The sequence below is a fragment of the Phascolarctos cinereus genome, unplaced genomic scaffold (genome assembly GCF_003287225.1).
Source record: "Phascolarctos cinereus isolate Bilbo 61053 unplaced genomic scaffold, phaCin_HiC Scaffold_9;HRSCAF=440, whole genome shotgun sequence".
Lineage (NCBI taxonomy): Eukaryota > Metazoa > Chordata > Mammalia > Diprotodontia > Phascolarctidae > Phascolarctos > Phascolarctos cinereus.
The window spans coordinates 264,176,940-264,204,334 of NW_027556402.1; the positions used below are offsets into that span (position 1 = coordinate 264,176,940).

Sequence of the window (27,395 nt, forward strand, 5' to 3'; positions counted from 1 at the left end):
CGGGCGGTCAGTCAGCTGACGAGCCCGAGGCGGCGACAGTGGAGGAGGAAGGGGAGGAGGCGCCGGTGTTCGGGGTCCGGGTCCGGGTGGTGAGCGGGTGACGCGGCCATGGCGACCACTGTCAGCACCCAGCGGGGCCCGGTAAGGCGGAGGGGGACGCTCGGGGGTCCCCGGGGAGGGGGGGCCTTGGGACTTACACCTCTGATTACCCCACCCCGTTCCCCCCTCCTGGGCCTCGGGGGAAGGGGGGCCGGGCTCTGTAATCCCCTCCCCCCCATTGTGGGATCTTTGGGAGGGGGGCCGGGCTCTGGGGCCTCGTGGGGGAGGGGCCGGGCTCCGGGACCCTCCTTTCTCCCCCTACGTTGGGGTCCTCGGGGGCGAGGACCAGGCTCCCCTCCATTTTGGTTGGGGTCCTGGGGAAGGGGGCCGTCCCCAGTGTAAAGGCAGACGAGCGAGTTTGAGGGTGCAGCGAAGGGCGGGGCTGTTCCTCCCCAGGTCTCCCTCGCTCCTCCTCACTCTGTAGGGAGCTTTGCGCGCCCCCCCATGGGGCGGGCGGGGGCACAGTCGATGGTGTTTTGTGTTCCTTGGGGGGCTGGGCCCTGCGCCCTGGAGAAGAGGGGGTGATCTGCTGTCCCCCTGCCCTTGCCCTCTGGGCTGGGAGCGGAGCAGCCTTGGCTTGACTCACCTTCCAACAGGAGGGGGAGGGCAGGAAAGCCCGGCTCCCTAAGGGCTGCTCTGCAGACTTGGGGCGTCCTCCCCCGCTTCTGCCCCGTGAGAGTGCCACAGAAGCCAGCTCAGCCCCTTGGGCTGGGAGACGCTGCTTCCCTGCTGCCGAGAGCCGTTCCCCCTGCTGAGCTGGGCTGGGGTCAGGGGGCCGGCTGTGTGGGGAGACGGTGGAAGTGGCCCATCCTCACGGGCTCGTCCTTTTTGTCCGGCCCGCTCAGATGGCAGAGAAAAGGTCCTAGTCAGTGCCGCCCTGTGCCAGACCTGTTGGGCAGCTTCTGCTGTCAGACAGGCAGCTCCCAGGGCCAAGGGTGAACCCAACCCATCGGTGTGGTGAGGAGAGGAGCCTGTGACCCCCCTCCTGTCCCTTTGTCCTTTTTGGGAAGTGCTGGGGGTCCTCAGGCTGCAGGGGGGATGGCAGCCCCCACGTCTGCATGTCCTCCTTTTCCTCAGTCGGGGGGTTTTCATCTTCGGGAGGAGGAGGAGTGCTCTGTGTCTGCTGCAATGAAGGTGACATGATGCCGGCTTCTGAAAGGGCCCTTCTCCACGAGTTGGAGTCTAGGTCATGTGCAGACAGGTCGCAGCCTCCTCCCCCCATACCCTTACGTTAGTGAGCTGGCGGAGATCCTGGGCTTCTGCCGTTGTTCAGGCCTTTCAGTCGTGTTGGGCTCTTCATGACCCCATCTGGGGTTTTCTGGGTGGAGGTACTGGAGGCTCATTGTACAGATGAAGAAGCGGAGGTAGAGGGGTTAAGTGACTTACCCAGGGTCACACAGCTAGCCAGTGTCTCAGGCCAGATTTGAACTCAGGTCCCTCCAGATTCGACTGTGCCATCGTGGCTGTGGTCTAGCCCTAATCCTTCATCTGCTCCTTCTGTGAGGGGCTGAAGCCTGGGCCTTCCCAAGGCGCTGAAGGCCTGAGCGAGGAGCCAGGCCGGTTTCAGTGGGCACTGCCGAACGTCTCCCTGAGGAGAGGCTTCCCCAGGACCTCTCCTGCAGCCTAATGAAAGTGGGTCTGGAGGAGCCAGAATTTTCTCTTGCCCCTTTTGTGACTTGTGCCCAGCATTTCCTCAGGCGGTCTTCAGGGAGGAGCTGGGCTGTGGAGTCCCCAACCGGGAGAGCCCAGGGGCTTCCTGCCTCCAGCTGTGTGGGCCTCATTGGTGGCGACCCTTCCTCTGGAGCCGTCTGCTTCGGAGAACCACCTCCATGCTAGACTTTAGGGTCTGTTGTCCCTTGGGCTTTGTCAGCGATGATTGTGGACTCACTGCTTTCAGCCCATGGCAGCCCCTCCTTCTGGTCAGCCGCATTTACAACTGAGGCGTCATCCTGGACTCTTCTCTCTCTTGTCCCCACGTCCAAAACTGTCACCAAGGCCTCTTTTAGAGTCTCCTCTCCTTGGACCCAGACCCTCACCCCCTCATGTCTGGGAGATAGGGGGGTCCTGCCTGCCTCAGGCTCCCCCCTCCAGCCCATCCTCCACCCAGCCACCAAAGGGACTCTCCTGAAGCCCAGGACTGACCGTCTCTCTCTCACCTACCCTGTAACCTCCACCCACTCCCTATTACCCCCAGGATAAAAGCCCTTCCTAACCTGCCCTCCCGGATGACCCTGGCCACATTCACTCCCAGTGTTCCCCAGCATGTGACAACCACGTCAGTCCTTCCCCGGGAAAGGACTTTGATCTCATTGTGTCTTTGGCAAGAACACAGGCTCGTTGCTGAAGTGTTTCTTCCCTTTGGCCCAGTGAGGAAGTTAAAGACAGAAATACCCACGTGTTCACAGCAGCCTTTTTTGGGACAGCAAAAAAAACGTGGGAAGGAAGAAAGTGAGGCTGATCGATAGCAGCTTGCTCTCAAAGTCAGGAAGGCCTGAGTTCAAATCCAGCCACAGACACTTCCTGGATGGGTGAGCCCAGGCAACTCACTTCACCTCTGTTGGCCTTGTCGGTAAAATGGGGATGATAACAGCCCCTCCCTCCCAGGGTTGTTGTGAGGAGCACATGAGCTGATTTTGTAGCAAGCTTTGCCAACATCAGGAGCCACACAGATGCCGGTTGTTAATGGGAGAATGGCGGAGGCAGGAGTGTGGGGTTGTGGGATGATGGTGATGACTGACACTTATGTAGCGCCGACTGTGTGCCAGGGCCTGCACTAAGAGCTCACAAGATGGGTCTCGTTTGATTGTCACGACAATTCTGGGAGGGAGATGCTGCTGTTAGCCTTGTTTTACAGCAGAGGTGGAAGACGGGTGGGTGGTATCGAGGGCACGGAGGCCCTGCCTGGGCTGCTGGGAGGAACTTAGTGATGGAAGGAGGGATGTTCTGAGGCGAGAGGGCCTCAGGCCTCAGCAGCCGTGGCTAGGAGCAGGAGACTCAGGTCAGTTGTGGCAGTGGGGGCGTAGGGTGCCTAGGGGAGGGTGAGCCTGTGGCCATCCTGGCAAGAGACAGGTGGCAGGTGCCAGGAAAGAGGGGACTGCAGACGGGAGCCCGAGGCAGGGAATGAGAGGACTGAGGGGAGGGGGAAGGAGCAGGAGAACGAGCGCTGAGCTCAGGCCTTCAGCCCAAGGCTGCGGCCAGCCTGAGGCTTTGGAGGTGCTGCTGCCTCACCTGCCAGTAGTGGCCAAGCTTGGGTCTGGAATCCTGCGTTTTGTACCTAGCAGCCGGTACCCGGAGCACCTGTGTCGATTTGGCTGACCAGGCCAAGAGAAGAAGGATCCTTCTGGGCCCAGCCCTTGCACACTCGGCCCTGACGTCTGCCCGGACCCTCCCTCAGCCGCCCCGTACCTTTTAGGGTCCTCTGAACTGGAGTCGTCATTTTGTCTTGATCCCCCTAACAGGACATGGTGAGCTGGGCTTCCTGGTCCCCTTCACTTCTGTTGTCTCGTCCCAGGTCTTCCAGCTTGGGTCCCGCTGTGTTGGGCTTGGGTTCTAGGGTTCTCACCCCCTCACCATTTGTGCCTGCTTTAGTGACAAAGCCAGGTGGCTGTGCACCCGCGAGTCCTCAACACCCCAAGAGTGTAGCGGCACCTGCTAGCTCCTGGAGTGGAGCAGGAAGGACCTGGCTTCTCACCTGCCTCTGGGACTGATCAGAGAGGGTCCTGCAAGGAAAGCACAGGTGGCGTCTCTGTCCCTGGCTGCCCACACAGACACACATGCACACACAGATGCACACAGACACACGCACACGTGCACACACAGACACGCATTCGTACACACAGACACACTTACACACACAGACACACGCAGGACACACACGCATGTGCACACACACAGACGCACACAGACACAGATACACGCACGCACATGTGCACACACACAGATGCACACAGACACACACACACGTGCACACACAGACACGCATTTGTACACACAGACACGCATTCGTACACACAGACACACTCACACACACAGACACACGCAGGACACACACGCATGCACATGTGCACACACACAGACGCACACAGACACAGATACACACGCACGCACATGTGCACACACACAGACACAGATACACACACATGTGCACACAGACACACGCACAGACATGCATGCACACACAGACACACATGCACATGTGCATACACACAGACACACTTGCACACACAGACACGCACGTGTGCACACACAGACACACATGCACACAGAGACACACGCACACACAGATACACACATGTGCACACACACAGGCATGTGCATGGACACACGCATGCACACACACACACACACACATGCACAGTGAGAAGAAGGAAGGTCCGAGCTGCCGATCTTTGGGCTGTTTTGGTTTATCTGAGCATTCAGGACAACTTGGCTTCCAGCACCGGGCATCCCCTGTGGCATTCCAGCCTTCCCAGCTGGAGCTGCCGGTGTGCAGAGCCCCAGAGCTGCCCATGTGTTAGGCTTCCTGCAGCCCACCCCTCATCCCAGGACCCCTTGGTCCTCATGGGAATTCAGAGGAGAAGAAGTTTCTGAGGCTTTTTTGGGGTCAGCGGAGCACCGAGTGGCCATGATCTCATTGGTGTGTGGGTAGAGTTTCCAGCCTCCCTGGTGTGGCTCCCACCCTGTCCGTACTGGCCACCGCGCCATTACCTGGCTTCTTGGTGCCTTTGGGGCCGGCCATTTGCCTTCCCAAGACAGGCTTAGCTCAGACACCCTCTTCTGTGTCCAGTTGCCTCCATGAACTGCCACCTTGGGTTTAACCATTTGGGGCGTGTGGGTGTGGGGGGCTGTTACCTGCACGTTTATATAATATACACATCCATATGTCTGCCTCTTCCCCATGAGAAATGGAAGCTCCTGGTGAGGAGGAATTGGTTCTTTCTTCATACACGTACCCAGGGTCTGACACACAGTAGGTGTTTAATGAAGTTTAGTTGATTGAGATGCTCATGCCCAGCCACACAGCTAGGAAGCAAGGCAAGGTGGATGTCTTTGGCACCAGGAGACTGCCATTGAGGGATGAGCTGCACGGACCAGATGGTTTGGGCCTCTAGGCCCCTTCACTTTTAGGGTTCTTGGAGGTAAATTTGGAGTCTAGACTTAGCTTGGAGAGAGGAAAGGGTTATCATTGGGGTGGAGTGGGGGCTGCTCGGGAGGAGGTCCCAAAGAAAATGTTCAAGCTCTGTTGGCTCTGGTGTGACCTTCATTCCCAGGGTTAGTGAACGCTTCTGACTGGCTGAATGGACGAAGCCCAGAGCGCCTCAGCGTGCTGGTCAGGTCTCCGTTTCTGTAGCATGGGGTTGGTTTTTCCTCCTTTGTACTTTTTAAAAAGGCATCTTCCTGCTGACAGACATCTTAAATGCTGACGCCAAGAAGCCTTTCGTTTCCTAACACAGTGTAAGATGTTGGCAGCTCTAGAGGTGGTCATTCATTTGGAATCCTTTGCATAGTTAGGCCATGAGAACTGGCAGAAGCTGTGGCTGATTTTCTGAACTGAGGCTTTGCGCACAGTGAATCTGCACAGCCTTGAGTTGGGGGTGTCCTCTGGCCCTGGTTTTTGGAGTCATGAATATTGGTGCCGTGCTGCGGGGAAGAGCAGGTTTACATAAGCTCCCAGATCTAGTTAGGAGCGCTCGATGGTACCTGACCAAAATGGAGCCCGGGGTCCAGCCCCTAATTTAAGCTGGTCCTTGGGCCCGAGGCTGCTGACTTCTTCATGCTTCTGCTGATGTATGGACTTCGATCAGTCTTGGTGGGGGACGTTGTAAAGAAAATGAAATTTTTCTTTGTGACATTATTTCATTAAATATTTCCCAATTATATGTAAAATTTTTTTAACATTTGTTATAAAAAAATTCTGAGTTCTAAATTCTCTGTCCCTCGCTCCTGTCCCACCCTTCTCCTTGAGAAGGCAAGCAATTTGATATCGATTGTACACGTGAAGTCATGCAAAACACATTTCCATGTTAGCCATGTTCCAAAAGAAAACACCCAGCTACAGGGCCACTAGGTGGCGCCATAGTGCAGAGTGTCAGGCTTCTGAGTTCAAATGTAGCCTCCAACACTGACTAGTGTGACCCTGAGCAAGTCACTTGATCCTGCTTGCCTCAGTGTCCTCATCTGTAAGATGAGCCGGACCGCTCCAGTACCTCTGCCAAGAAAATTCCAAACGGGGTCATGAAGTTAGACGTGACTGAAGACAACTGGCCAGTGACAGACAGGAAAATGAAGTTTAAAAAGGGTGTTTTAATCGTACTCCAAGTTCATCGGTTTCCTTGGAGAGCCTTTTTCATCCTGAGTCCCTCGACATTGTCTCGGATCATCGTGTCACTAAGAAGGGCCAATCATTGACAGTTGCTCATTGGTACAGCGTTGCTGCTACAGTGTCCAACGTTCTCCTGGCTCTGCTCGCTTCACTCAGCGTTGGCTCCTTGGAGTCTTCCTGGGTTTTTCTGAAGTCTGCCCGCTCATCATTTCTTTCAGCACAGTTCATGCACCACGCCTCGTTCAGCCATTCTCCAGTGGAGGGGCGTCCCCTCAGCTTCCAGTTCTTGGCCACCACAAAGAGAGCTGCTGTCAATGTGACTGTGGAGAGGTGGAGAGGTCCTTCTCCTTCTTCTTTGATCTCTTTGTGAAATGAAAATTATCAAAAGGTCTGTTTGGACGGGTGCAGAGAGGCCGAGTACGACACAGGGCCGACCTGCTGAATTGTGTCAGGGCAGCCCGGCCGGGAGACTCTTGGGGTGTCACCGTCAAGCTGTGTGACCTTGATCCCTCTGGGCCTCAGTTGCCTCATTTGTAAGAGGGAAAAAAATTCCCAAGTCACCAGAGGCCTCAAGGTTGGATTTCTGAGGCCTGCTGCCATGTCAACATCAGTCAGATAACCAGGGTGTGCCTCCACTGTGGGTGACCAAACAAGTATGACCTGGGTCCTCCCTACCCACGAGCTCTTTTCAGCGCAGAAAGAACGTGCGCATTCATGAAGGGATGCGTGAACTGGGTAATATTCTCTGTTTCCTCAGTGTAGTCAGACAGATTCAGAGGTGGTTGGATGGCCAGACTCACAGGCTGGCCGTACATGGTTCGTTGTCATTGTGGTAGGAGGTCTCAAGTGGAGGAGGCCCCAGGGATCTGTACCTGCCATCTGCCATTTTTATCCAAGATGTATGTAGCAAATTTACCCATTGAGCAGCTGGCACAGAGCTGAGAGGCAACCAATGCTGTGGATGACAGAGTCGGGAGCCAGAAGGAGGGCCCCAAGAAGCTGGAGCCTTGGGCCAGACTTCATGAGATTAAATTCAGTAGAGATAAATAAATAGTCTGGCACGTGTGGACAAAACCCTCAACATCCCAAGTGTGATGTGGGAAAGACCGGAGTAGGGGGGTGGAGGAGAGAGAGAGAGAGACACACACACACACACACACACACATACACACACACACACACGCACACACACACACACCCCCCAAATGAGATAGAATTTGTAAAGTTCCTGGTACAGGACAGGTTCTGTATAAATGCTTACTCTCTTCCCCCTCCCTATTTGTTCACACCATGAGTTGGTGAGGTGGTGGGTTTGCAGCCAGCAATGGGACCGTGTCATCTGGGGCTGCTGCTGTAGGAGAGGCAGAGCTTGTGGGAGGGGGAGGTGAAGGTCTGTCCTTTGCCCTCCCCCAATATCCTCTGGGGTGTGGTGGCTAGTTGTGGGAGCTGGGCATTGCTGAATGAGCTGGGGAGGTGGCCACGATGAGGCCATTCGGCTGAGAGATGAGGAGACAGCAGGGGTGCAGGGGAGCTGCCTCCGTGTGTCCCGGGGCTGCCGTCTCCACGAGGCCGTGGGGGCTCTGTCCGGGGACAAAGTTGCCAGCCTTGGGATCTGTCCAGAGAGGTGGACACTCCGGCCCCGCCCCCACCCTGAGGCGCCCCGCTCAGCCGCGCCCTTCTCTTCCTCCAGGTTTACATTGGCGAGCTGCCCCAGGACTTCCTGCGCATCACCCCCACGCAGCAGCAGCAGCAGATCCAGTTGGACGCACAGGCTGCGCAGCAGTTACAGTACGGCGGAGCCTTGAACACCTTGGGTCGCCTCAGCATCACTGTGGTGCAGGTACTGGCTTCCTCTCTTCCCTTGGGGTCTGGCCAGGTGGTCAGGAGAAGGGCGGGCGCTGTGGGCCCTGGGCACACGTGGGAGCGTGGGAGAGGGCTTCGGGCTTTTCCCAGAGAAATTCACTGGAGGGCAGCTTTTCAGATGGCCAAAGTGAAAGGATTTCTTTGTGCATGGGAGTGATTTGCCTTTTTCATAGCTGAGAGTTTATCTTGAAAATCCTCCTTAGACAGTGGAGAGAAGACAAAGCCTTGACCCTGCTGAATGTTGCCTCTGGCTACCCAGAGGGTGGCGGCAGGTCACAGCCAAGGGTGGGCTGCCCTACGTCAGTGGATGCATGCTTCCATGTCCCAGGGCTCCTGTTCTCTGCGGCCTGGGCCAGCCATCCACAAAGGCTACAGGCGGGCAGCGCACTCCCGGCCGTCCATCGGGGATCCCGCATCCTTGTTGAGGACCTGTCCTGGTTTCTCAGTGTCTTTGCTGCTCTGTGGTCTCCTTGCAGGGGGTGGCTGTGCCAGGGGTCTTCGAGGTGTGCTGGGGGTGAATGCAGACCATTCTGTCCATCTGCACGTCCCAGTCTGGAGTGGAAGTTTTCCCGTGTGGCTTGTTAATGTGATGGTTTTATTTTTGTCTGGAGCGCGATCGAGAGGCTTGTCTGATGATGGTTTGGAGCTTGAAGCAGTTGGCACAACAACTGTGCAGATAGACGGATCTGGGGAGCCCCGCCCCGGGCACCCTCCCTCACAGGGCCCACATCCTCAGGCAGCCGGGGCTGCTTGGGTTTCATGGCCTGGGAGAGTCCTTGGGGCAGCCTGCATTCTGCGGGCTCTTAGCGTAGGCCGAAGGGCGTCTCCCAGAAGGAGGCCACTCGGCAGCGGGGCTCCAGAAAACCCTGTGGGCTCACCCACCCACTTCTCTGGCTCGGCCGCCCGCAGTCAAATGTCTAAATTGGTTTGGGTATTTTTTGTGAATTTAGGAATCAGACAGGAACATTTCAGTCCAGAAAAGACAGACAGAAGAGAGGGTTAGATAAGAAGGGACAGCACTTACCCTGTTGGACCACCCCCTTGTGCGCTGCGGGGTCAGCCCCGCGCTTTTCCAGTGTCACCACCTACTGCCCCTCTCTCTTCAGTCTGGCGGGTGAGTCCAGTCAGGCCTGTGAGGCCACCCTGGCTCTGCCTTGGACGCTTTCGGGCCGAGCTCCCTGATCTCCAGCCTCTTCCTTCGGGGGCCCTGGGCTCAGAGAGAAAGAGAGGAAGTGGCGCTGTCTTGCCCTGCTGCCCATGCTCTGGCCACCTTCCTCCTTCTGCCAGGCTGTGGGCTCTGCGGCCGCAGGAAGCCTCTCTTGCTCGGTGGTGGCCCGTCGGCGTCCATGGCGTCTGTCACAGGTTGCTGATCTAGCATCTGACCTCCCCTGCCCGCCTCGCCCTCGGTCTGTCTGATTGCTGTTTCTCTGGCCAGCGCAGCTTCCACTTGCAGTGCGGGGGGTTGCGGGGTCGGACTCCCAAGTACGGCTCTCCTGGCCTGAGCATCCCCCCAATCCAGCCCCCTTTCTGTCCTCCTGCACGATGGAGCCTCTTGTTCTCAGGTCCTAATCCTCTGCCCCGGTGCCCCGGGGCTTCAGCTGTTGCGGCTTGGGCTTCGCTGAGTGACCCAGGCCTTGCCAGCTTTAGCTTCCACATCTTGGCCGTTCCCCTCCGTGTGGGCACGTTGGTAGGAACTATGATGGTGACGCCCAAAGGCACCCCCTTTGCCTCTTTGTGTTTCACCTGTTTTTGCATCAAACGAGGCCTGTGGCAGGTGCTGCTGCTCTGTGCCGGGCCGTTTTCTGGCCTTTCTCTTTTCTTCTGACTTGTTCACAGGGGCTGGTGGTCTCACTACTGCCCTCCCTCCTGTTGAAGCCCATTTGGTGGGTGAGGAGAAGGCCCGAGATGTGGAGTGAGGAAGGGGGCCCTGTCTCCACTGCTGTGTCTCAGCCTGCCCTTCTCATTCCAGTAGCCAGGATTGTGACTGTCTAGAGGAAAAGTCGGAAGAGCCCCAGGCCAGTGAGGGTTCTATCCAGGTGGCCAGAGGCAAAGCATGTGAAGCCAGTGGCGGTGGCAGCTGCTCGGCTTCAAGGCCTTTGCCGGGACAGAAACCTGCCCTTCTTTCCCTGGCTTTGGGGGCATCATTCCAAGGGCCTTCCACCAAAGGGGGCGGCGTCCCGCGTCCACAGCCACTGAGCGTGTGCGCGTAGTACATGTGCGCCTCGCCTAGGGTAGCGGGCCTTCCCAGAGATTCCTTGTTCTCCTTTGTCTGGGCGACACCTTTGTCTGCTTCATCTCCTATGATCCTCTGCTCCTCATTCCCTGTCCGGAGATCTCTCTGAGGCCTGCCGAGGGCTGCGTCCCCTCCCTGTGCCTTACCCTTGACTCAGCCATGCTGCCGACGCTGAGGTTTCCGTCTCCAGCCCCTGTGCTTTTGCACTAGCTGTGCCTCATGGCCTCTGCACTTTCCTTCCTCACCTCCACTTCGGAACTTGCGGGCCTCCCGTCAGCACACCCACAGAAATGGTGAGGCTTGGGGGGCTCGTTTCTGTCCTGCTCCTTTACTGAAGCGAATTGTTGATTTTTAGCTGCATCTCTCCCTCATGATTTCTGTTGGTTTTATTTTTAATATGGCCTGTCACATTGAGAGTTTTCCTAATTTTCTAGGCAGCTAGGTCGTGCAGTGCATCAGGTCTGGCATCAGGAAGACCTGAGTTCAAATCCAGCCTCAGATACTTCCTAGCTGTGTGACCCTGGGCCAGTCCCATTTACTTGTGTGCCTCAGTTTCCTCATCTGTAAAATAGGCTGGAGAAGGAAATGGCCAACCACTCCAGCATCTCTGCTGAGAAAACCCCAAATGGGGCCGTGGAGAGTCAGACATGAGTGAACAACAGTAATTTATTTCTTTAGTTTCCTTTTAATGATTTATCTCTCCCTGCTTTAGGTGTCAGGACTGGATTTGTCTCATAGAAGGAATTTAAAAAGGTGCCATTTCTTACAGTTCTTGCAAAAAATAAATGTGAAATTGGAGCTGCTTCTTTAAATGTTGGGTAGAGTTTGCCTGCAGATCCATCTGGTTCTCAAAGTAGAGATGTATTTCTTTAAAAAAAAAAGCCTCGCCTCATTGGTCCGCTGCCTCACACGAATGAAGCTCGCTGGGCCTTCTTGCTTCCCATCAGTGCTTCTTTCCCTGGAGGCCAGGGCCCTCCCAGTGTGTTGAGTTTCCTTTTGCTTTTGGGGCCAGCCTCACAGACCAGGGCAGTCCTGAGCCCAGTGAGGCTGTCTCCTGGGAAGGCTCCCCAGAAAGGCGGCTTGTGTGAATGAAAATCACAGGGGAGTTGCCACTTCTAGGCTGGGAGACAAAAGGTCAGCTGCATCGGGGGACATTTAAGATCTGAAACACGTCCCCTTTGCCACATGTAGTTCTAAAGTGAGGAAGCTGAGGGGCCCCTGGGGGCCCAGGCCATGGCCATCCACACTGTTTGCCCCCGAGACGTGCCCTAACCCACCAGCGCTGGGCAGGGTTGCCAGCGGGCACTAGGCCTCCCTCGGGAGAGGCCGCTCTGAGCCCTGGCAGTGACTGCCGTCAGCAGATGGGCGTGCCTGGAGGGTGAGGCTGCCTCTCCTGATGGACGTCTGGTGTTATGGATTCCAAGAGTGCGGGGCCAGCACTGGTCAGAGCTCCATACGTTCTCGGTGGGACGGGGCCTGCTCGAATTGGGGGAGTGCAGCCACTGGCTGCCAGCGAGGCCTAGGCATCCTGAGGCTGCACCCACGACGTGGGCGTTGGGAGGACATTGAGGCACAGAAGGGGGTGAGTCTGTGGCCCAGGTGGGGGAGAAGGCGAGGGGTGGGCTTGCTTGTGTTGGATTGGCACAGGGAGATCTCTTGTATTTACTCCAAGGTTCCTGCCTTGTGCCCTCTCCTTTCTAGGAGGCCAGAGCTGGACAGGCCTCAGTGGCGAGTGTGAGGTCAGGCGCCATCCATTGCCAGGTGGTCCCAGAAGTGGGGTGTTTTATGTCTTTTAGTGGCCCCTGTCCATGGCTGAAATGACTAGCTGCCTTTACTCTTCTTCTCTTAATGTTCCGTTTGAGGGTAGCTGTGTATGCATGATAGGTACCAGCTAGGAGTTGGGGGAATCCCTGAGGCATCTCTGCCAGGGGGAATCTGGCTCTGCTTGAGGCCCCCTCTGAGGACGGGGAGCTCACCACCTGCCATAGCAGCCCAGGCCCCTTTGGGATGCTGTCCCATTAGGGAGATTTCCTCAAGCCCCATCTGGGCGGTGGCTCCCGGGTCAGCGGGAACCGGGAAGAAAGCTCTTAGATCTGGTGTGTGGCGACCTGATTTTCAGTTGCAAAGTGTAGGAAATGTTTTGGCAGCTGGCATGAGTCACAAAGAACCCCCATCGTGAGGCAGGCAGACGCTCCGGGCCCTCACACCCCTTTCCCTGACTTGGTTCTCTTGCAGGCGAAGTTGGCGAAGAACTACGGCGTGACCCGCATGGATCCGTACTGCCGCATCCGGCTGGGCTACGCCGTATACGAAACAGCCACTGCCCACAATGGTGCCAAGAACCCTCGGTGGAACAAAGTGATTCAGTGCACGGTGCCCCCGGGCGTGGACTCTTTCTACCTGGAGATCTTTGATGAGGTGAGATGCAGGAAGGGGACCTGGGCCTGCCCGGGCCTGGCAGCCACAGATTCGGCGCCCCTGCCCCCTGCCTCCATGGCCTGGCTTTCCCGCCTCCCTTCCCCAGAAAGCCTCAAGGCATGAGGATGGCAGCCTGGCCCGGGGCTGGGAGGGAGGGTCCCCGGGCCAGCTCTTCATAGGAGGAGCTGGAGTCAGGATTGGGGTGGAGGTGCTCGGACTCCCCGGCCAGGGCCCTTTGCATGTGGCCTCCTTCCTCCGCGTGGCTGGCCCTGGGAGCGGCCAAGGGTCAGAGGCAGGAGCTGGGCCAGGAGAGGGGAGGGGGAGAAGGAGCAGCCGGACCAGAGAAGGTGCCACATAAATGGTGGTTCCCCTGGAGGGGGTGACAGCAGAGCAGCCGGAGGGGGGTTTCTTGCCTTCCATTTTCTCCATCTTGACTGTCTGTGGGTACAGCATGTGTGGTGCGTGTCGTGTGAGAGTGTGTGCGTGTGCGTGTGTGTGTGTGTGTGTGTGTGTGTGTGTGTGTGTGGTGTGTATGTGGTATATACGTGTGTTGGTCCTCCTGGGTGCGTGTGCCCTCTCATGCCAGCGGATCATGTTGCTGTGCCCCTTGGGAGCAGGGACTGTATTTGCCTTTGTTCTGTGTCCCCAGCACTCTGGAAACGCGTAGGGTCTGACTCGCCGAGTCAGCAAACACGACAGAATGCCCCCACATCTGACGAGAGAAATGAAAGCAGCTCAGGCCCTGCTTCACCCCTGCAGGTGGATTAAAGCATGTGAACATGCACAGGCTAGCAGAGAACACCGGATGAAGTGTTCCTTTGGAACGTTTTAGATTTGACACATAGAAGGAATCATGGGTGAGACAGATTGACCGAAGCAAATTCTGGACCACAGAGAAAATACGATTTAGAAAAGAACAGTGCTAGATTAGGGTATTTAGAATGAACATTGGAAAAATTTGGAAAGCTTGGCCTAGGAAGTACGTGTGAGGTTCTGTCAAAAGCTCCCTGACACCCAGTCTACAGTGGATCAATGATTAAAGGCCATCAGCAACATTCAGCAGAGGAAACAGTTGTTTTGTTCTTGTTTTCAAATTATGCTTTATTTTTTTCAGTCAGGAAAAATCCTTCTCTCCCCCCCATACTTCCAGTTGAGAATGAAAGGAAGACAAAACCCTGCTTATACATGTGTAGTCAGATTTCCACCTTGACTGTGACCAAAAAGCCAGGTCTCATGCGACCCCTCAGTCCTGCCCCTCTCTCAGGAGGTGGGTAGCAGTTTTCATCACCAGTCCTTTGGAATTGGGGTTGTTATTTATATTCTATCACTTGTTTGGCAATGCCCCAATTTAGGGGCACCCCTCACATTCCCCTTCTTCACCACCTCAAAGAAAGCTACAGATGTTTTTGTGTGTCCTTAGAGTTTGTCCTCCCTCTTATTGCCCCTCTCCCTTTGCACTCCTGTCTCCCCTTGGGTGAAATGTGTTTTTGTGTGTATGTATGTGCATCTGTGTGTGCACGCATTCTTCCTTCTTTTGACCAGTTCAGGTGAGAGCGATGCTCATGTGAAGATGCCATCTCCGACCTTCTCCTCCTCCTCCTCGCCCTGATTATGTGAGATACATTTCCCTAAGCTTCTCTTCACCCCCTCACCCTCCCCACACACTGTGTATTCCCCTTCCCCCTCTTTTACTTAAGTACATCAAGACGTAACAGAATTGCTGTGGAGCCTTGCCTAACTAGACTTCCTCTGTGGCCCTTGATGGCAGTGGATTTAGAGTGGGAGCAGTCCATCCACGTTTGGTCCTCTTCCTTCGTGTTGACTTTTTTATGTTTCCCTTCACTCCTGTGTTTGAACTTGGAGTTTCTCCAAAGCTCGAGGCTTTTCAGCAGGAATGCTTGGGGTTCCTCTGTCTCCTTAAAGGCCCCATTTCCCCTGGATGATTATGTTCAGTTTTGTGGGCAGGTATCAAGTCTAAATCCTTTGTCTCCTAGAATAGCTCATTCCAGGCTCTCCACTCCTTTCTGATTGTGGCTGTTAAGTCACTTGCAGTACCCACTCTGGCTCCTTGGGACTCTCATTCTTTCTTTCTGGCGGCTTGTGGTGTTTTCTCTTTGACCTGAAAGCTCAGGGTTTGGGCTTTGATGCTTTCCTTTTGGGTGTTCTTTCGGGGGTACCTCGTGGATCCTGGTTCCAAGAGATCTGGGCAGTTTTCTTTTAGAATTTCTTGAAATCTGACGTCCGGTCTCTGGGCTTGGCTTTCAGCAAATCCAAGGATTCTGGCAGTTCTTTTCTCTGGTCTGTTTTCCAGGCTGTTTGTGTTTGCTGTGAGGTTCCTTTTAAGCGCTTGCTTCCTCTCATCCAGAATTCTTGTTGGATTTGTGACCGTTTCTGTTTGTTTTTTGTTGAGGCTTTGCCTGTAGATGTTCTGGAGTCATCGTCCTCTTCTACCATGTCTCTCTTCAGCATCTCTGTTACCATGGTAGCTTTTTATGGTGGGATTCTTCCAGTGCGTGTCCCGACTTTGGATTTGATGTAAGCTCTAGGCACACTTCTGTAGGGCAGGCCTGGGTTGGTTCTGTTGCTGCTCTCGTGGGGTTATCTAGGCTCAGGACCTGCAGACTTTCACGGCTTCCAGAGGCAATCTGATCTCTGCTCCCTGGTCCGAGCTTGGCAGGTTAGTGACTTGGCGGGTCTGAACAACAGCAGATGCTGCTGGACTGAGCCCCTGCCAGCTCATTCTGAGTGAGAGAAATGCAGACTCCCCTTTGGTCTGGGGTTCCTGCCCTGTTTCTTGCTTTTTCCTGAGTCTGAGCTACCCCCAAGCTGCTGCTTCTGAACCTGCTCTTCTCCTCTGTCCTTGCCTAGGGCCTATGATTGCCCCTTTCCTGGGAGTGCCACACCTGGGGTCCCATCTTTATTCTGCCCTAAAACTTGGGAGTGGGCAACAGACCCGCCAGTTGGCTCCTGTTCCCATCGAGAGGGTGTGGGGCCTCCTTTGGCCCTAGTGGACAGCCCCGGCCTGGGCTGGAAGGAAGGCTCCACGCAGTCACTCCTGGCCAGACCTTGTCTGTCTCCGGTCTGCTGACCTGAGCTGGACAAAGGACCCACTGTGACTTTGTCTTGGATTTTCTCATCAGGCTTTGGTCTGGTGCATTTCTAGGTCTGTTTGGAGAAGTAAGGTGGAATTCACTGGCTTCTACCTGGTCCTGTTGTCCTGGCTTCACTGGGAATAGAACTTTTTAAGGATTTTTAAAATGACATCTCAAATCTGATCAAAGAAGTGATGCCTCAGACCCCACTGGGGTGGCACCTTCCCCATCCCATGGCTGCTGACAGGCCCACGCGGTTAGGAGGTTTGGGGCGTTTTTGGAGGAAGCGTCCCTTCCTCCTCCCCAAAAATTCCACTGTAGAAAACACTCCCTGAAAGGATTATTAGAGACCCAGAGCCCCCTCTCTGTTCTGAGATCTTCGTAACACCAAGTTAGCTCTGAGGACTGCCAAAGCAGCCTCCATGTGCAGTGACAAGGAGCGTGTTGCCTATGGTAAAGTCACGTAAGAGTAGTAATGATGATTGCAGATGTCTGTACAGCCCTCTGAGGGTGATGACCTGCTCTCATTATCCTCATTTTACAGATAAGGAAACTGAGGCTGAGAAACTGTGAGTGGTACAGCTGGGCTCACACACAGCAAGGAAGGGCTCTTCTTCCTGACCAGCTTGTGGGGGCCCCAGGAGACGCACCGGCTCCTTTTTGGCCCTCATCTCCCACCTCTCTCCCTGCCGAATTCGTCCCAGGGAGGTGAGGGGGCCGTGATGGTTTGTTAGTTACACGTTCCTGGTGGTAGACCGTTGAGAAGATGGCCGAGGCCAGGAGCTGCTGATGGCTTTGCCCACTCGGAGCAGCCAGGGGTAGGGGTATTCTTTTTTTTTTTCAGATTTTTAAAAAATTAATTTATTTTGAATTATCAACAATCACTTCCATAAGCTTTTGAATTTTCAATTTTTCTCTCCCTCCCTCCTCACCTCCCTGCCCAAGACAGTGCACAATCTGATATAGGCTATACATATGCATTCCTATTAAACATATTTTCACATTAGTGATGTAAGTAAGAATTAGAGCCGATAAGAAGAACCACCAGAAAGAGGAAACAAAACACAACAGAAGAAAAAAATAGCTAGTAGTATGCTTTGATCTGCATTCAGACTCCATAGTTCTTTCTTTGGATGTGGATAGCATTTTTCATCATGAGGCCTTTGGAGATGTCTTAGATCCTTGTATTACTGAGAAGGGCTAAGTCTATCAACGTTGGTCATCGCACAACGTGGCTGTTACTGTGTACGACGTTCTCCTGGTTCTGCTCACTTCGCTCAGCAACAGACCATACAGATCTTTCCAGGTCTTTCTGAAGTCTGCCTGTTCATCATTTCTTACAGCACAATAGTATTGCATTACATTCATATACCACAACTTGTTCAGCCATTCCCCCATGGATGGGCATCTCCTCAATTTCCAATTCTTTGCCACCACAATAAGAGCTGCTATAAACATTTTTGCACATGTGGGTCCTTTTCTCATTTGTATGATCTCTCTGGGATATAGCCCTGGAAGTACTATTGCTGGGTCAAAGGGTTTTTAATGATTTAATTAATTTATTTTTAGTTTTCAACATTCACTTACACAAGATTTTGAGTTGCAGATTTTTTCCCATGTCGTCCCACCCCCCACCCCAAGATGGCATGCATTCTGAATACCCCTTCCACTAATCTGTCCTCCTTTCTATCTCCCCCCACCCCTTTTCTTATCCCATTCCCCTTCTGTTTTCCTATAGGGCAGTACCCCATTGCCTGAATATTTTATTTTCCAGTTGCATGTGAAAACAATTTCTAACGTCTGTTTTTAAAACTTTTATTAAAAGTTTATTATTTTTATTTTATTTTGTTTAAAACTGTATTCTAATCCACATGCATCCTGTGCGCCTGTGGCCAGTTTTCTGCTCAGAGCACTGTAGCAGGAGTGGGGGCAGGGTGGACGTCTGCTCTGGTCCTGACGAGAGGCCGCAGGCAGGGAAGAGCTCAGTAACCCGGCATGTTCTTCTCAGCGCGCCTTCTCCATGGATGACCGCATCGCATGGACGCACATCACGATTCCTGAGTCTCTCAAACAAGGGAAGGTGGAGGATGAATGGTACAGCTTAAGTGGAAGACAGGGCGATGACAAAGAAGGGATGATTAACTTGGTCATGTCCTACACGGTAAGGGGGAAGCTTGGCTTGGGGAGTGGGCCTGCGGCGGTAGGGCCACGCGTGGAGGAGGAGGGGCGGCCTCGGCTCTTCACGGCCAGGAGTGCCTGTCATTAACAAGGACTTCCCAGGAAGGAAACCCATGAGGGTTCGCAGGCCTTCTGCTGTGTGGGGTGCAGGGGGCGGGTGGCGGGAGGGGGCAGGATTAGGAGACGGGGCTTCGAGGCTGATCCAGCTGCCCAGTAACTGGTGTTTTTTGTTTTGTCTGCGCTGCCTGTCACTGAGACCTTTGTGCCCTGGAGTCGGAGGGTCTGGAAGGTTGAAGCAGCAGTGACCCAGCCGATCTGTTCTCAGCCACATTCTCACCCTGCCTTCCTAAGAGGCTGGCTTTGCACTTGTTGCTTGGAATAAATTCTCCTGGTGGCGCTGAAAGTCATGGCTGATTTATTAGGCCCTTTGGTCAGAAAGTACTTGGATTCTGTGTAGAAACTGGGCTGAGATGAGGCATCTGCTACATCTGGTCGCTCTGCAGCCCGGGGACGGTGACCTCTTCCTGTTGGCTGAAGAGCTGTTCTGGTTTTAGACTTTTTAAAAAACCTTTTCATTTTTTTCTGAATTACGAAAATTTTAACATTCTTTAAAAAAAAAGTTGGATTTCATATTCTCTCCCTCTTTTCTTCCCTCCCTTCGCCCCTCCTTGAGAAGGCAAGCAATTTGATATCAGTCATACATGTGCAGTCACGCCAAACATTTCCACATAAGCCATGTTGCAAAAGAAAACTCAGATCAAAACACCCAAGAATGATAAGTTAAAAAAAGGCCCCTTCAGTCTGCCCTCAGACACGGCAGGCTGTTCTGTGGACGCGGATGGCGTTTTCTGCCCTGAGACTTTTGGAGATGTCTCAGATCTTAGTGTGGCTGAGAGGAGCTGAACCCGTCCAAGTCAGCCATCCCGCAGGGTGGCTGTTACTGTGTGCAGTGTTTTCCCGGCTCTGCTCCCTTCACTCTGCATCAGCTCGTCTAAGTTTCTCCAGGTTTTTCACCCTGCTTGTTTTTTTTCCCAGCACAATAGTTTCCTTTACATTCATATGCCACAGCTTGTTCAGCCATTCCCCAGCTGGTGGTCATTCCCTTGGTTTCCAGTTCTTGGCCACCACAGAAAGAGCTGCTAGAAGTCTTGTTGTACAAACAGGTCCTTTTCTCCCCCTTTGATCTCTTTGGGATACAGGCCTCGTGATGGTATTGCTGAAAGGCGTGCACAGTTTTGTAGCCCTTTGGGCATAGTTCCACATTATTCTCCAGAACGGCTGGATTGTTTCACAGCTCCGCCAAGAGTGCATTAGTGTTCCAAGTTTCCCACATCCCCTGTAGCATTTGTCATTTTCCTTTTTTGTCATATTGACCAGTCTAGTACATGTGAGGCGGTACCTTAGACCCGTTTTAATCAATAGTGATTTATAGCATGTTTTCATGTAACTATACATAGCTTTGATTTCTTAGAAAACTGCCTGTTCATATCCTTTGGCCATTTAACAAGTGGGGAATGGCCCTTATTTTTATAAATTTGACTCAATTCCCCGTATGTGAGATAAACTAGATGTAAAACGTTTTTGCCCCAGTTTCCTGGCTGCATTGGTTTTGTTTGTGCAAAAACTTTTAAAATTTCATGTAATCAGATTGCATCCCATGATCCTCTCTGTGTCTCATTTGGTCCTAAATTCTTCCTCATCTGTCGCTCTAACAGGTGAATTATCCCATGCTCCCTAATTTGCTGTGGTGTTACCTTTTGTGGTCAAGCCGCATCCCCACATTGACCGCATCTCTACATAGGGTGGGAGGTGTCGGTGCATACCTAGTCTCTGCCGAAGCCTCCCCAGTTTTCCAGTTTTGTCCCAACACCTTGGACCTTTGGCTTTCAGACCCCTCAGCAACCATTTGGCCCCTCGAGGGTCTGAGCCACCCTCCTACCGCTCGAGGTCTCTGTGTGGGCCAACGGCCCATCTTCCACGGCTGCTTCTAGGAAGATCATCCTTCAGCTTTACCCTTCGCACCTTGCAGGACCCTCTGATTGGGGGGCCGGAGGAGAAGGCAGAGGAGGGTTCAGACGCCCAGCTCTCTCTCCCTTTGCCACCCTGGCTCCGCCTGGTTTTGACTGCACTGTCTCCACTGTACCCCCAGTGCAATGGTACCCCCAGGCCTCGCCCTCCCCCCCCTTCAGCTTCCTGGCATGCATCATCTTCCCCCACTGGATTGTAAGCTCCTTGCAGGCAGGGTCTGCCTTTCTCTTTCTTAGTTTTTTTTTTCTTTCTTTTTGGTGAGGCAGTTGGGGTTAAGTGACTTGCCCAGGGTCACACAGCTAGTAAGTGTTAAGTGTCTGAGACTGGATTTGAACTCAGGTCCTCCTGACTCCAAGGCCACCTAGCTGCCCCTCTCTGTCTTAGTTGTATCGCCAGCCTTTAGCACAGTGCCTGGCACACAGTGGGTGCTCACCCCTGTCTACCAGATCACATCTCCTCCTTTGACACTTTTGCTGTGCTCTCTTCTGGATCCTGGGGGGAGTGCCCAACATGATGATGTCCCAGGGAACAAGTCAGTCGGGGGTGGGGCAGGCTGTGTCCCGTGGCGCACGGTGGGTGGATTTCTCTGGGATAATTTCCTGGCACCATCGGGGAGAAGCAGCCAGCCTTTTGTAGGGCACCAGGAAGAGGCGGGGCCTTCTGGGCTCTTGTCTCATCGCACTTATGTGGAGGGGGTCTCACCTCTCCTTTTTCAGCTTCCTTTTTCACTGCCCACACGCACATATACACGTGCACGCCTGGACAGGCTCTTACACTGGCTCATTTCTACAAAGGCAAGGAGCTGAGCCTCTCATTGGGCGTGGACTTTTCTGTCACTGATGCTTAGTCCCAAAGAACCTCTTCCTTGCCAGGGCACAGTCACTCTTCCTGCCTCTCCCCGCGGTGGTGTCTAGTTGGAGCTGAGCAGGTGAAATGGAGTTTCTGGAGTTTTGTTGTTAGGAGCATAAGGATGCTGTGGAAGCCTTGTTCAGCCTCTCTTGCTGAGTGGGAAGCTCTGTTCTATTGAAGGGAAGCACCGGTTACTGGGCGGCTGGACTGGGGATGGATTTCAGTCTGGCCCCAAACCCTCTTCTCCACCCCCCGGCCCCCCGGTGCAGTGGCTTGCCCACGAGCCAACGCGTTTCACCCTCTGGAAGCTCTTGCTGATGGGGTGCCAGTGGCTGGAGGACATGTGGGCCATCCTCCTTCTGGCAAGCCCCCGAGAGAATACGGCACAGCGGGGAGAAGCGGCCTGCTGGGTATGAACAGGCTGCAGCCCATTGTGGAACAAGGAATCGCATCACCCAGCCTGGGGGGGCTCTTATGGTGAGGTCAGGGTCCAAGAACACTGGCCGGGTGCCAAGCCTGCCCCCCAGCTGCATCCCCTTGGTGCTTGGCCGTCATGCTGCGCTGATGGAGCAGGCGGTCTCGGCCCCGGGACCTGGGGGCTCTAGTGACTGAGGTCACAGGTGGTGGCAGGGCGCCCGTTGGGCTCCGAGCTGAGCTGCTAGTGGCAGCATTGCCTTTTCTCAATGGTGCCTGCCCGCTCACTGCTGTCAGCCGGTGGTTCTTCCTCTGCCCGGCCCCCACTGACCTTCTGTTGCCACCTCTTCATCCGCAGTCTCTCCCGACCGCCATGATGATGCAGCCTCAGCCTGTGGTCCTGATGCCCACGGTGTACCAGCAGGGGGTTGGCTATGTGCCCATTACAGGTATGCTGCTTGTCCCTTCCTCCTCCCTCTGCTTGGCTTTGCCTCATTCACAGTCCCTTTTCAGGATGGCAGAGACTTCACATGTGACCTGTCTAGGGCCGTAGGCTAGCCTTAGAACAGTGGGGGTGGGGATGGAGATGCCGAGGAGGAATTTACCAAGGAGGGGCCAGGGTCTTAGTCCAGCGGCAATGGGGAGACGGCCCCACGGAGGCCTTGTTGACCTCCTGTCTGCCCGGTGCTAGAGATGCCTCCTCCTTCTCAGGGGGTCCAGGATGGTGGCTGATGGGGAGCAAAGTCTTCTCTCCCCCCATCCTCCTTTCAAGTGAAAAATTAGGTGGGGGATGGGGGATCTTGACTCCGGAGCTGGAACATTCCCACTTATTAAGGCACTTGGGAAGCCCCTGGTCCATGGCAAGCCCCTTGCTAAGCCCTGAGGATGCAGAGAAAGGGCAGGGCCTGCCCTCTGGGAACTCCCAGTCTGAGGGGGAACAGACAGACAGACAAGCTCCAGACAGGTCCCTTGGAGCTCATGGCTGAGTGGCTTCCTGTCCACAAGGGCAGGAGGTTGGGGGGCCAGCGATTCCCCTGCAAGGGGCTTCTCTGGGACGCTGCCGGGTGCTGCCACTCCTGGGGAGGGAGTCTCCTCGCTAGAGCCCCCTCCGCACGCCGAGGCCAGACACAGTCCGTGGGGCGAGCTTGCGGTCAGCGGTGACTTCGTTCCCTCGTGGCCACACGGCTTTCTCTCTCAGGTCTTGTCCAGCCTGGTGGCAATTCTGTAATTTGTGCAGAGTGCTCAGCGGGCGGTCCTATGCCCACCTGGCTGGCCTGGTTGTTGACCCTCGCTGCCTTGTGTACCCACTGGTCCTTTGTCCTTTCATCGAGGGCCTGATGGGTGCCTGTCCCATAGGGCCCCCTGCCGAGCACTCAGGAGGGGGCCCTGTCTGGTTAGTGCATCTTGTCTCTGCCAGGGCTCTGACTGCCAGTCCTCTGGGGCTCCCGCCTCTCGCCCTGCGTCCTTCATCTGGCTTCTCCCGTAGGAGCTGGGTTGCTTGCTGCCCTTCCTCCATTCTCCCACGTGTCTTTTCCTCATTTCCAGTCTCAAGTCCAAACCCAGCAGATTCCTCCTCCTCCTCCTCCTCCTCCCCCCTTCCCCCCCCAGGATCTGGGAGCAGAGGATGACCTCATTGGAGTGCTGTCACATGAGCCCCGGGCCTCTGCGGCCCCCTGCTGCTGTATATCTGTGAATGTGAGGCAGTTCAGTTTGGGGCATGGTCAGGCGCTGGGTTCCAGTTCTGCTCAGAGGGATCATTAGCACAGATGCGTGGGTGCCAGTGTACCATGCTCCCTGAGGCTTCCTCCTCCACGGCAGCTGTGGAGCGTGGGGCACACTCCCGGGCAGGGTCCTTATCTCCTGAGAGATAGAGCTCAGTAGAACCGTAGCCTGCTCTTTTTTTTTCCATAGAGATGGCAGGTTTTTAGAGGTTACCTTCTAAAATGTTTGTTGTACTTAAAATAGGGGGAACTGGCGGCCAGGGTCCAGGGCTGCGTGCTGAGCGTCCGCTGTGGGCCCTGAGTGGTTTCTTTCCGGCTCAGGGCCGGTGGGTGTGGTGGGGCCCGTGGGACAAGCGGGAGCTCCTCAAGGGCTCACAGCAGGTGAGAGAGCTGTGAGTGTTGCAGGCGCCTTCACAGACCCCCGGAAGAGCCTGTCCTTGCGTGAGAGACGCCTCATCGGTCGCGCTCGTGGGGTAGTGCCCCTGACCAAATCCAGAGCTTGGAGGCCTGCCCTGAGCTCCCCTTTGGGGGCCACTGTGGAGACCAGCAGCCTTTTGTTGGCCTTTGATCGCTCCGGCTTTGGTTACCGGCCGGCTTCCTGCCCTCCCTCTTAGGGCACAGTTCCGATTGGGAGGTGTGGTTTTCAGCATTTCACCCGCTTGGGGCTAATCTTTAAGACCTCTGGCCCCTCTGAGTTAGTTGCGTGGCTCGGGGTCTGTGGCTGAAGCTGTCCAGCCCAGATGCGGCAACTTTGTGTTGAGTTTTCATGACGATTCCTCTCCTGGCCTCCTGTGGTCATTTCCCCTGCCCGGGGCTGGAGGGCTTTGTCCAGGCCAGGTCCACCAAGCTTGTGGGGAATGCGTCAAGTGCACACCGGGCCTTGCTCGCACCTTGTGGCATTAGGCTTGGGTGCCGCTGTATGCCAGATCCCAGGCACTGAAGTGACTCACTTGGGTGATATAGCGTGTCAACATTGACTGCGGAGGGCTGCTCCTGTAGAAACTCAGACACGCTTGCTGGTGGCAGGGTCTGCTGGGCTTTGGGCAGCCCTGCTGCCACCTACCCTCCATCAGTGTTCACAAGGCACCTTGGCTTCGGGGAAGGAGTGGGGAAGGCTTGGAGGAGGCTTTGGAGCCTAAAAAGTTAGGATTTTTCTGGACCCCCTTTGATAGGCAGGCAGATTGGCCTGCATCCAGACAGGTTCTCCCATAGGGCCTCTCTGCTTTCTTCTTATTCCGGGGTCCCTCTGAGGACCAGACTGGGCCCCCTTGCGCAGGGGAGGGAAGTGAGGCGTGTGGACTGTTTTAATGAAGTACGAAGGCTGGCAGACAGAGATGGCCGTTCCCACTCCGCCATCTTCCTGGTTGATTACATGGCTCTAGACAGTGGTCAAACAGCAGTAAATTAGTAGTTGATAAATGTTCATGCTCGTGTGTTAGCGGCCACTTACCCAGCAGCTTTCTGGGCAGAGTACTGGAAGAGGGTAGAGTTCAATATGAGACATCCCCAGAAGTCAAATGGGTCCAGTCGGGTGCCAGGCTATGTTACGAAGCTGCATTATGTTGTACTGATAAAGAACATAAAAGCCCCTTCAGTAATGGCCTCCCTTTGCCCTTGAGTTTAGCCAGGGTGGGTTGGGTTTTCCAATGTAAAAACCTGGCCCTATGTTATCAAGTCCTGGGCCCATCCCCCAGCCAGCTGCCAGACCAGGCTCTGCCCGCCCTGGGAATGCCCTCCATCAGGGTCAATGTCTGGAAGACGGGAAGCGATGCCCGCGCCCTGTGCCCTTTGCAGCCAGAGAAAGTTGGTGTCTTCGTGGGTCATTCAGTGGTGGGCAGGGCCCTTGCCCCCTCACACCGGCCTGGCCTTGGTCTTCCAATATGCGGTGTTCCTGGACATGAGTCACGGTGTCTAGCATGGCTCTGGTCACTTTAGAAATGTCCCCTGGGGGTATGTTTCAGTTACATTGGAACGAGAAAAAAAAAAGAAGCAGGCTTCAGAATGGTGAAGTAGGTGCTGTGGGTGTTAGGAGAGCAGGCCCACAGCTGGGCGTGGGCGTGGCCCCCTTCCTGGCCCGCCTGGCCACAGGGCCCCTCCCCGGCCCTTCAGCCCACACTGAGTGGTGTCTCTTCTTGTTCTTAGGAGTGCCTGCTGTTTGTGGCCCAGGGGTGGTGCCCTTGGCAGTGGCCCCTCCAGTGGTCAGTCCCCAGCAGCCGTGTAGTGAAGAGGACCTGAAAGCCATCCAGGACATGTTCCCCAACATGGACAGAGAAGTGATCCGCTCGGTGCTGGAAGCGCAGAGGGGGAACCGGGAGGCGGCCATCAACTCCCTGCTCCAGATCGGGGAGGAATCCTAGGGCCTCCCCCCCGGGCGTGGCCTGCTCGCCACCCCTCCCTTCACCCCGCCTGGCATCAGCGTAGAGTCCCCGAGTGATTGTCATCTCTCTTTTTCTTGGGCATTAACATGCCATTTTTTGGGTCACTCTGCAGATGCATGTGGGTTTTTCCAGTTCATAGCCGCGACGCCGTATGTGCTGTTTGTTGGGGTGGGAGAAGTGTCACGTGTATTTATTACCCTCCCCCTTCCCCTTCCTACCGCAGGGCCGGCACCCTCAACCTCTGGCTCAGGGCACTCTGTTACCACTTGCCCTGGGCCAGAGAGGGAAGGCCTGTCTGCTCCCCCCGCCTTGCCCCACTGCCTTCCCTGCGGGTGGCCTCGTGGGCCGTGGCGGTCAGTCCCGGCTTTGCCCAGGATACCACGTGTGACAAGGCATGCCATGTCCCCTTCCCCCTGGAAGCATGCACCACCTTTAGCTGGTTAAGAATCCCCTCCACTCTGATCATGCTTCTCTTCCTACAATGTTCCTGAAGTTCTGTCCCAAGGGGGACCTTCCTCCTCCTTGACAGGTGCGCTCCAGTCAGCCGCAGAGGCCCGAGGGCGCATTCTTGCCATCTGTCCTGTTGCTTTACTACTGACCGGGGCGAGTGCCAGAGCCCCTCTTCCCTTGGCGGTGCCCGGGCCCACCCACCCACCGTCAGGCAGCCGAGCCTTCTGTGGGAGGGGGCGCTAAGGGGCAGAGAGCCCCACTGATGGACCTAGACGTCGTGCACTTTACAGCGGCCATCCTCTGCAGCTGGGGGATGGCCGACCTTGGGCCCTGGAGGCTGAGCCCTTTGGGCCCCTGGGGGGTCTCAAGGAAGGCAGAGAGTCTGGGCGTTCCCTTCCCCCAGTCAGAAAATACCATGTCCCCATCGTGCTGGATGTTGACTATCAGACCTGTAGTGTACACACACGCACGTGCAAGTGTGTGCTGGTGGTTGTCCCGTCCGGGGCTTCAGTTCTCAGGTCAGGACCAAACTTCTCGCTTCTTTCTTTGGGACCGCACATTATCTTCAGAGCAGGGAAGGTGGTAATTTCCCCCCCACACTTTTTTTTTTCCATTCAGATTAGTGTTCAGTTTTCCTTTGTTGAGGGGCCCTGCCTACCCAGGGCCTAAGGCCACACGGGCTGTGATGGGGAGGCTGGCCTGGCCCCGAGTGACCACCTGAGTGCCCTTCCCAGGGAGCAGCCTCAGGAAGAGTGGACGACTGGCCTGTTTGGGCAGTGACCTCATCCACTTGTCTGAGATGTTGAGGGAAAAGAGAATGTGCCCTTGGACTGTCCTGGAGGAGCCCTCCGGGGGAGGGGGAGCTGTGCCTGTTCTTTGACCAGCTGCCTCCACACCATCCTCTGGGGTCCTGCCCCACTGTCTTTGCACCTGTGTGATGCTGCTGTTGGGGTGTGTCCACCTTACCTTGGGTCTGGAGATTTGTTCTTAGCAGCTTGGGAGGCAGAAACGATGCCAGAATGTGGGGGCGCTTCTCCATCAGGGAATGGGGCTGGCGTGGACTTGGGGAACATGTGATGGGCCCTTAGCCACCAAGGCACAGCCCTGTGACCCGCAAGGACAGACAGCATGTGGCCACAGGCAGGCAGCCCCTGGGGGTCCTGGGTCCCTTCCAGCCCTGGCCTGTGCTAGGGGCTTGGGTCAGGGGTGGCCTTGGTGGGGCCTGCGTCAGTGAACACGGGAGGCTCTGCTTCTGTTGTTGGGGTCCAGTGTCTGCATTTTTTCTCTCATTGTCACATATATGTTTTGGTCTTCTAATTTAATAAATGGTCATCTATATGTATATTAAAA

General features: G+C 55.2%; 1 protein-coding gene across 4 annotated transcripts; it reads left to right on the forward strand.

Annotated features, from left to right (window-relative positions):
• TOLLIP (toll interacting protein) lies at positions 1–27,395 on the forward strand. Of its 4 annotated transcripts, none has more exons than XM_020970728.2 (7): positions 32–141; positions 3,378–3,563; positions 8,112–8,261; positions 12,753–12,935; positions 18,036–18,188; positions 21,855–21,945; positions 25,360–27,395. In XM_020970728.2, the coding sequence occupies exons 2-7, from the start codon at positions 3,561–3,563 to the stop codon at positions 25,572–25,574; spliced, it is 795 nt and encodes a 264-aa protein (XP_020826387.1). In that variant the 5' UTR covers positions 32–141; positions 3,378–3,560; the 3' UTR covers positions 25,575–27,395. The 4 variants fall into 4 exon arrangements, with proteins under 4 accessions (XP_020826386.1, XP_020826387.1, XP_020826388.1 ...); XM_020970729.2 differs by having other exon boundaries at positions 34–141; positions 3,381–3,563; XM_078148472.1 differs by lacking the exon at positions 32–141 and adding an exon at positions 371–2,627 and having other exon boundaries at positions 3,381–3,563.